The 10,261-nt window shown below is 41.0% G+C and overlaps 1 protein-coding gene across 2 annotated transcripts in view; it reads right to left on the bottom strand.

Moving 5' to 3' along the window:
- Positions 1-280: 280 nt before the first annotated feature.
- The window catches only part of drd2a (dopamine receptor D2a), a 47,306-nt gene continuing 37,325 nt past the window's right edge, over positions 281-10,261 (bottom strand). Inside the window, exons 4-8 of one of the 2 annotated variants that reach the window (XM_074642031.1) lie at positions 7,141-7,277; positions 4,543-4,751; positions 3,392-3,478; positions 2,703-3,093; positions 281-1,342 (exon numbers count right to left, since the gene is read on the bottom strand). In XM_074642031.1, coding sequence (XP_074498132.1) covers positions 1,146-1,342; positions 2,703-3,093; positions 3,392-3,478; positions 4,543-4,751; positions 7,141-7,277 — 1,021 coding nt within the window. In that variant the 3' untranslated portion in view covers positions 281-1,145. Of the gene's footprint in view, positions 1,343-1,370; positions 1,716-2,702; positions 3,094-3,391; positions 3,479-4,542; positions 4,752-7,140; positions 7,278-10,261 lie in introns of those variants that run through there. The other variant, XM_074642032.1, reaches the window with a different exon arrangement.

Genomic DNA, 10,261 nt, shown 5'->3' with positions numbered 1-10,261 from the left:
TGAAATGCAGGATTCGTCACCCAAAAAACAACACACATGGATGTATTGCTGTATCTATTATTTCAGTTTTGCCAAGTTCACCTCATTCTTACTCAGCAGAGGCCCCGGGGAGCTGCTTCAGGGGTTGTACACATCCACATGATTATACCTGGAAGCTGCAAAGTCCACATATACAGCACAGGTCATTAGTTTGCCACTGAGCAACTCAGTTACTTCCAGTAAACAACATTACTCAAACTGCAAAACCAGTCCTGGGAATAATGGGAGAGGGGCTGCAGAGTAATGTCAAGTCATTTATGGCTGTATCTGTATACACACAGCAAACACTGATATTCATGTGGCACTTTGCAGTGTCTCATAACTTCATTTATTTGACATCTTTTGTATTTTTTTGTTAAACATATACATTTCATGAGAAGTCAAGTAGAGGAGCAGTGTAGCATGCATCACATTTCCATTGCAGGCATATAATCACAGTTAATGTTTTAAGAAAAACTATGTACAGCAAATAATAATAATAATAATAATAACAATAATAATAATATATGATTTTTCAATTTATAAAATTGCAAATATGTGGGTATTGGCATAGCCACATTATTCAGCAAGTTAAATAGTCTCTTGTCTTTAACACACATTCCAATCAGTGATAGGATTTAAGATTAAGAGCTCACGTATCAGTTTTAACACTGCAATGAACACTGACTTGATATCTATAAGATTTGCAGAAAATTTCCATCATCAAAACGTAAAGTGCACGCACAATAAATAGCAGTTTGCGACTCGTATGTGTGCGGTATACACAGATGGCTCCTTATGTGACAAGTACAATGATAATTTAGAGAACAATGTTACATTTTTCTTTTTCTCCATGAAACAGGTCATTGTTACAGACATTTCTTGTTTTACATTCAGCGATTTGGAGAACGGGACTCCACAAACAATTCACATATAGAGCCAACATGCCTTTCAATAGTAAGACACTGTCAGTTTTTCAGTCACTCAGCTCCATAACTTTAAAAAAAAAGCGAATCGCAGTTTCCCCCTGTGGTGCGTTTTCCTTAACAGGATGAGGTATTTGCCAGAAGAGATGCTTTTATTTGATGCTCTTCCGTCAGTCTGATCAGACAAAGTGATGCTGCAGTTTAGCAGTGCAAGATCTTAATGAAAGCCTTTCTGAACTCGACATTAAAGGTGGTGTATATGATGGGATTTACAGCACTATTCACGTAGCCCAGCCAAGTGAAAGCATTATACACCTCAGCGGGAACCCTGCATTTAGTGCAGTGGGTGTTCAAGATATGCGTAATGAAAAAGGGCAGCCAGCATATGATGAATACACCTGAGGAGATACAAGAAAGAAAATGGGAATATTAGGAAAATTTAGTCAGAAAAGTGAGGAAGCAGGTTTTTATATTCAACAACAATATGGGTAAAATGGAGTTGACTTGAAAATACAACTATATGAACAATTTCTTTTCGTTGCATCACTGCCCGTTTTGTTTTCAATCTCTGTTTCAGGACTTACCAAAAAAATTGAGATGGAAATAAAAACACATGCAGAGGCAGCCTGGAGGGCTGGGGGCTTGTGCGAAAGAAAAACGGCTTTCTAAATTGTACATTACAGCATTGGCTTGTGGTAAATTAGAAGAGAAACAAATATTTAGTCTTAATGAGTTTGAACAGAGTCCCCCGCTGGTTTGATGCTGTAATCACTGCATGTGGAAAGTTGATAACAAAAAACATATTTGGTTATTTGGTTGTGAAAATGCTTCATTCATCACACAGTGTCAGTTCCACTTCGATGTGTTGTGTTTGTTCCATAGACTGTATATAAAGATGGATGACATGACAACTCCCCAAAAGTGAAGCCAAAACATCTTGATCGCCCCCTGGTGGCTGGCTGCAGTATAGGTCATAAACCCGCCCCCTCCAGGTTAGTGGATGGGACAGGAGCCAAACTAAAAAGTCAAAGGACACGTCAAATACATTTCTCCCAAAGATGGTTTCTATCATTTTAGGTAGTTCTCATCACACTGCTGTATGCTCAAGTGTTCATTTTTCTGATAGTTTGGTTTTAATTAGTAATTTGATGCTATAAAAAGGGGGTGTCATGATTGACAGCATGATTGACAGCTGTGATTGACAGCTGCTCTGAGTGAAGTAGTCACAGAGACGGAAGCTCGGGAATTGTACAAGAGAGGAAATGCGACTTTAACTTTCCATAATGTCACGAGTCTGTAATAGATCATGTGTGAATTTCAGCTATTAGTGCGTTTTACAACTTTTAGGACCAAATGATTTGAATAAGGGCTAATCAAGTGTTCATACTAGGAAGTTGATTTACCTCAAAAAAATTATCCGCCGAGTTACAGATGTCTCTTTCCCAATGTCTATGGGAAAAAGTATTTTTGGGCCCAATGGCATCATGTGACAGACACGAAAGTTGCAGTACCACCGTTTGGCCACTACAAAAATTTGCTTCAAAGCACTCAAGGCGCTCTTCCTGGGCTTGCCGTATCTGTGATATTTTGGCTTCACTTTTGTAGGAAGTGGAGATGCGTCGTCCATCTATATACACAGTCTATAGTTTAGTCACACAAAACAGCATTTCATTTAACTTTAATGTCACTGATTGTAAATTAATTTTTTAAACCAAAGGTGAAATGCATACAAATTCAGTTACGAGTAAGCAAACTTACCAAGGACAATGGCTAACATCTGAGTGGCCTTTTTCTCCTTCTGCTGGGAGATCTTCCTCTTGCTCATGCTCATGGTTTTCATAGAGGTCTGAGTCTTGCCATTAGGTAAGGCCTGCGTCTGGAAGGCTTTGGGCACAACAGGCGCTGGATCCCCAAGAGCCTCCTTGGTAGGATCTCCATTCTTTTCTGCTCTCTGGCTCTCCTCCGGGGGCGTGGGAGGCGAGGAGCTGGGGCTAGCGTTGGCCTTGTTGGGCATCAGTAGCTGGTGGCTGGTGGCCGGAGTGTTTCCGAGAGCACACTGAGGCTGCTGCTTCTGTTTCTGGCTGCTGCCGCTGTTCAGCTCATCCAGCTCCAGATCTTCCCCCTCATTGACTACATCTTTGATGAATATCTGAGCAAGGTCAGGATGAGCACAAAAAATGGATTCAAATGGTAATTTCTATTTAGGCAATGGATGACATTTAAAATAACAGGTATTAAACAGATAAACTATCACGCTTTCAGTGTTTAATTTATGTTTGCCGTGCTCACAGAAGCAGAAAGGCACCTTTTCAATATTTTCTCTTGAGAAATGGAGGAAAACTTCAAGGTGACACCTTGCTAAATCTTTTACGGGCAAAACAAATATGCTTCCAACAATTAAACTTTTAGATTGAAAAAAGCAGGAAACAAAATAAAAGAGCACACACCACTTTCTTCTTGTTGACAGGAAAGCTCCCATTAGATTTAACAATCATGGTGCACAACCTCACATCCTCTGGATGAGTGCACTTATCCTGAAATGAAAAAAAGCTGTGTCAGGCAAGGGGAGGGTACAATGTCAAAGCACTACTGACAAAAGGGCTGTCTAAGCACAGGTCCAACAGCCTACCAGGTCAAATGAGGCTATATCGAGCTCTGCTACAGAAAGGCTGTTTAGCAAGAATCTGATCTGCAGCTGCAGTCTATTTACCCGACGGTGTAAGAAACTGTCTAAGGTTATTTCACCAAGATGATGCAAACTCATCCAACAATTAACAACGCGAGCAAAACTTTATTTAAATTATGTTCTTTTACTCCATAAAGATCATGTACATAATCCGTCAATATGCTGCCGACTAACGACTTCACACATCATTAAATGAGGTGGTAATGTGTAGCCTATAATCCCCGTAAACGCCCACGTCCGCTATAAATGTTCTCTCTGACCTCATTCTATAACACACACTTTCAGAAACCACATGGTGAAGCTGTGCATGAACATGAGTAATGTAGTGCACTGGATCAAAAGCATTACTTGGCTTTCTGTGCAGAGCCCATTGAGTTGCAGTAAAATCAATAACTAGAACAGCAAAAGGTCATTTGAGGGCCATCGTAATTAAAGCTGCGTGACGGCTTTCAACGCTGAAAACATGCCTGTAAATGTGACATTAGGATTAAAATTGGCCTCCTCCTTATAGAGTACTTTATTTACATACACTCAATATGCCTTAGGTGTAACTAAGCCTTTGCCCTTTTAATCTCTTGCTATGAATGTTGCGCACTGTTTTTCCAAAGAAAAATCAATTCCATTCTTGTCTGGGTTTTCCTCTTTACGGTATGGTGTTATGTAATACGATGACCATCCATAACACCATCAAGTATAATTGGGTTGAGAAAATTATTGATTGCAGTTTCACAAATGAACTCAAAGGGCACACTGTTTATTTTCAAACTGGTTGAAAAAGACATCATTCTAACATTCAAAAAGTATAGAAAAACATCTGGTATAATAAAAGGCGTAAATCAATCTCAGTTTCATATTGAAGCCGTAAAAGCGTAAGTACTGTAGTAAAAAACAGCAGCCATATTGCAAGATCACCTTCAGCGAAGTGGCCGCATCAGGGTCGGCAGCCTGACAGGCGCGCTGCTTCGGTTTGGTGTTTACGCGTTTTCTGCGCTTCCTCAGGACCACATAAATTTGCACATAAACCAGCAGAGTGATGATGAAGGGGACATAGAAGGACACGATGGAGGAGTACACCACGAAGGCCGGATTGGCGATCACACATTGAGACTCATCACGAGTAGCTGTGGAGATAAGCACAAGGTCAATAACGTCCTCAGACTGCATGTTATGTTCTGAACAAAATTGTTTTTTGTTACGTTTTTGTCACTGTGACTCTTGGAAAACTTTCTACAATAAAATGGGGAACTTCATGTGCAGCTAAGAACCAAGGTCTTTGATTGCAATCTCTTGAAAATTCATCCAGAAACATAACCACTTCTATCCTCCCCATCACCTGGAGGTCATTCACACAGTTTTCTTCCCTCTCCCCCCTCTTATGCGCTTAGACCATTACGATCTTTTTTATTCTAACCTACCTCACTCAGAACTGCCTTATAGCTGATCCAGGATTCGGCAACGGGGCTTTTTTCTGGTGCCAAATGTAGAGATCATGTCACCCCAATTAAACTGCCTGCACCGGTTGTTTGTTAATTTTAGATTTCACTGATTTACTTTCAAAGCCAGCCAAATTTGCCCTGAGCTGCGTCACTGGCTTCATAACTCCCTTCACACCAGAACAAACACTGAGGTGACAGTGTTTGGACAGAGCTGTCCACTTCTGGCCTCAATACCAAAATGGTCCCAGTAAACTTCCCTAAAGGCAGCTCCAGATTAGGCAACAATTGTTGCCACACAGGCTTAGATAACAACTGAGTCGCCATGGATACTGTAGATGTCACAGTAATTGTGTAGCTCATGTTAACAACTTGCAATCTTCACACTTCAGGGTGGCCGCAGCTCAAGAAGCAGAGCGGGTTGCTTCCCAATTCTACAAATGAAATTCTGTTTTTTACTTGTCAGGAGGACTCCTACTCAGAAGAACAGTACAATATCTTCTGTGGCTTTGGCAGGAGTTTCCCAAAGTCTGAAAATATAACTAGTGGCATAAATATCCATGGTTCAACCAGTGCGGCGCACCGGGGCCTAGAAGCTGTCAGGGGCCCAAAAATCACAATCAATGAATCCGTTATATGCACTTCTGTTACGTCATGTAGCCGAAACAAACAACGCAGGCTACCTATTGGCTGTGCGCTCGACATCAGACTGGAGACGTAACCACTTATCTTCTTTCATTTGTTCTCTTTAAACAGAGAACACACAGGCTAGTGAAATGAGGAGGTATCGTATAGATAACTCCTCATTTCAACTTCACCAAAAAGCCGCTCCTGGTCCATTGAGGCAATTTCAAGTCAAGCGACAGGAACAAATAGAAACAGCTGGGTGTCTGACAAAGGTTCAGCTCAAAACAACGTCGTGCTGCGTCGCTCACGGCCAGGACATTCCAATAAAAAAGCTCATAGTTCTTAAGCAGTGTTTTTAATGACTTTGTGGAGCACAAGACCTGTAGGATAAACTTCTAAAGGGTCAGTACTGGTTTCTTTTTGTTATTATAGAGTGGGAACAGGGATTTAAATCTGTAGCACTGTAATTTTTACATCTCATATGTTGGAAAATGCGCACCCATTGAAATCTGTGTCTGAGAAGAAGGGGCGGCTGATTCCAGGGTAGGCTGTTAAATTAGCGTTGATAAGTTTGGCAAGCTGTCTGCTGTCCGTGGTGCTGATATCTGGTTTGCAGTATGGGAGTTGCATGGTGAGCCTCTCCATGGTGGCATAGCAATTGTTTGGAGTGGTTCTCTGTGCACATGCGTGTTCACAAGGGTGCCCTTGTGTTTGTGGCGAGGGCCCAAGAAAAATATTTGCACAGGGACCAATCACAATTATGTTACGCTGCTTAACATAACCCTTTAACAGAAAACTTGTGTTACAAACTGGAGTTGTGGCAAATGTAGGATCCACTTTTTTTGGAACTTGATTGCTTCAATTTCAGTGCTTCCTGCTGGCTATCTCTGCTTTTATATTTCCTGCAGCTCAGACTGGCAGGATCTGCAGCCACTGCTCACTGCTTGAAAGCGGTTGTGGGGCTCACAAATCCAACCGTCTGAGTTCCGGCAGAATCGACATTACATCAAGGCACTCAAAGGGATGAGCGAGGCTTCAAAGAGACAGGAATCGAGCCACAGGAGCTGGTCAGCAACAAGTCTAAGAAGCCCTTATTTGGAACCTGCTTTAATCGTAATCCTCCGTTGAAGCCCCTGTTCTGTGGAAAAGGAAACCCAAAGGGCTATGGCTCACTTAAAGTACTGACATGTCAGTATGAAATAATTGTTTACTGGTATGGGTAGCTTATACTTAACTTTTTTAACATTGTACAGCGTGCAATGCTGTAACATATAGTGAAACATTGATGCAAATATGGGCAAGCTATTTCCATAATTTATATGTTTATGCAATGTATATGCTGCACTGTACTGTGCAGTGGATGTACCCATGAATAATACAGTATGGCACCACTATTGCGCCACCAATTTAGTCACACACCATGAAAAAAACATTTATCATACTCTCTTACCGGTGTTATTTAGGCCAAACAATAGGGGGCATGATATGGCGAAAGAGAGTACCCACACCACAGAGATCATCACTGTGACCCGTCTCCTGGAGCTGTAGCGGGTGTTGTACAGCATCGGCATTGCAACTGCTGTGTAACTGTAAAGGGTAACAAAAAAAATATAATCACTTTAATTTGAATGCATGAAAAAAACCCATCAAAAAACACCTTTCAACAAGGAAGAAAAATCCTAGTCATACACTTCTAGTGTGAATTCATTCATGTTCGATTTAATGAGCTAAATTTATCCCCTTTCTGTTACTTGTTCTCTCTCTCTTCATCAATGGATTTTAGCTCAAAAGAGGATGGAGAACATGAAGCGTACAAGTGGTAAAACCAAGAGATCTTGCCTGTCATCTTTGATCAGGTCCTATTTGATGTTGGACTGTGATGTCGGCTGCAGTTTACATGAAGAGGAGGAACTGTAAGGTAGTGTTTTCCCTCCGAGGAAAGACCTTATCATTTAACCTTGCTACATGGGCCGACCTTATTAGTGAGCTTTAATTTACCAGGAAATGGACGGCTTTTTACAGCGTGTGATGCATTGATTTCTGTGCAATTTGGTTTGAAAGACATTGGACATAAAGCCAAGTGGGTAAGGCTTTTAAGAGACTATTTTGTTTGGTTTCCTTTATGGAAACACACAAGAGAAGTAAGGATAAATCTATGGTAATTGTATTATGCCATGTATGTTGTCATGGATTGTGCAACACACTGTACCAAGATCTTGCGTAAAAGAAGCCTTGGGTATGGAAAAACCTCGCCAATTGGCCAAAGAGTGATAATGGACAGCGCTGGTGCAAGGCCAAAAGAAATGTGTATTTCCAGAACATGACTGGCAGATCATTTTTTTCGTCCACCTGCTCCTGAATCCTAATTTTGGGGCTGGATATACACTTGGCTGCACAGATATAACACAGCTTAGGTTCACAAAAGATGAGGCATAGAAAAATACTATGTTATCCATTTTGAAAAGACATTGAGCCTGCAAAGAGGACTACTTAACACAAAGGTGGTCTATGTTTGCTTTTGTTGGTGTACTAGGTGTCTCTAGTTTGTGGCTGCAATGTTTCATGAGGCTGTGAATATCCTAAAGATCACCACAGGTTATTTTATACAGTGAGGTTAAGTTTTAAAAAAATGGTCTCACTACAATAAATTGGCTACCACGGGGACTAAAATCATCACACATGTTTAGGGACCCCAGTATGCAGAAATATTCAAATACACCATTTTAGTATAGGGGAAAATAACACATTTATACTGCATTCAAAAACACGGCATGTTTTTTTCCCCAAACTGCATGTGATTATCATAAAGTGGGCATGTCTGTAAAGGGGAGAGTCGTCGGTACCCATAGAACCCATTCACATTCACATATCTTGAGGTCAGAGGTCAAGGGACTCCTTTGAAAACAGCTGCTATGCTACTATTGTGGCTGCTTCCCTCTCTCTCTCTCTCTCTCTCTTTCTCTCTCTCTCTCTCTCTCTCACTCTCACCCTATCTATCTATCTATCTATCTATCTATCTATCTATCTATCTATCTATCTATCTATCCCCCAGCCGGTCTCAGCAGATAGCCGCCCGCCCTGCACCCAGTTCTGCTCCAGGTTTCTTCCCAGTAATCGGGGAGTTTTTCCTGGCCACAGTGCGCTTGGTGGATACTGTTGGGTCTCTAAACTATGGTGTACGGTCATAGACCTGCTCTATATATAAAGCGTCTTGAGATAACTTCTGTTGTGATTTGACGCTATATAAAAATAAATTGAATTGAATTGAATTGAAAATGGCCTCATTTTTGTCCATTGCTCACTTACTAAGTAAGTAAGTAAGTAGTTATAATAGTATGCATATCAATAATATTTTCATTGTTCAACACAGGCCATTTTGATAGAGACATTAAATATGACAATAGAATAAAAATAATTTAGTTTTACTTTTGTACAGCACTCTGTAGGCGGACGTTTTACTGGCGTCCGGAAGTCGCTTTCAGTCCAAAATGCCGGAAGCAATGCTTTGCTGCTGGTTGCAATGGAACAACCAATTAACTTTCACTTCTTATCGTTATATATGTTCTTTGTGCGACACCCATTCCGAGTGAAGTGTGATTTGTGCTTGCCGCATCCGCAAGAGTCGCGAGTGTCTGCACTGCCAAAGTGACGTCACACCACCAGACACGGCCTTTGCGGAGGTTCTGTGCAGCAGGTTTTTGCCTGTCCGCGCACATCAAATTTTTCAAACTACACGGACGTAGATGCACGGACAAAATGGAGAACTTTAAAAGATCCAAAGTTTCCCCGTCATGATTCCACAGCAGCTCACGTCCCTGCGGCCGTCCTTGTGGAAAGCACAACCGAAGCTTGACAATAAACAAGGATGTAAACAATAAAATCAGAATCAGCTTTATTTGCCAAGTATGTGGAGACATAGACGGAATTTTACTCCGGTTTTAAGTTGCTCTCAGTGTAGTACTTGCACACAGAACAATTTACAGGAAGATGGCATCTTTAAATTCAGCTTTGTGAATGATTTATGAGAAAGGAAATGCATCAAACACAATTGTTAGGCCCCAAGGCTACACACAATGTGCATTTTTGTACAAGAAAACGTCACAGGGAACCTTTTAGGACGCATTTACTGTAAATGCACATGAATTTTAATGTGGTTATAGGAATAATCTGTGCTGCGTTAGATTAATGGTTGATTGTTATGTAAAAATGGGTATAAAGGCCTTTGTCCTCACATGGTTGAATCACTGTAGCCATAAATAGCAGCGTGAATGATAAGTGCATTACAGCTGCAGTTCTTAATTAAATGGATGAACAATTTTATCCTGCCACATCAAGTGTTGGTACCTTAAAGGTTTTGATCTATAATCCAAGTTCATTGAAGGGTTGCCAACCAATCACTTAAATATACCTGTAATTTGTACGATCATTAAAATGACATATTGTGTTTCTTATTAAATCTTGTGACATGCTACTAAGCGCCAGCAACATAAGTCCACAGATGCTTTTCTGCACGGTGAATGTGAAGGATATCCCGCACAGGTTCACAGCTCAAATCATTGGGGATGTAAGAG

This window comes from Sebastes fasciatus, chromosome 7 (assembly GCF_043250625.1).
Source record: "Sebastes fasciatus isolate fSebFas1 chromosome 7, fSebFas1.pri, whole genome shotgun sequence".
Taxonomy (NCBI): Eukaryota; Metazoa; Chordata; class Actinopteri; order Perciformes; family Sebastidae; genus Sebastes; species Sebastes fasciatus.
This window is presented reverse-complemented; position numbering and strand designations above follow the sequence as displayed.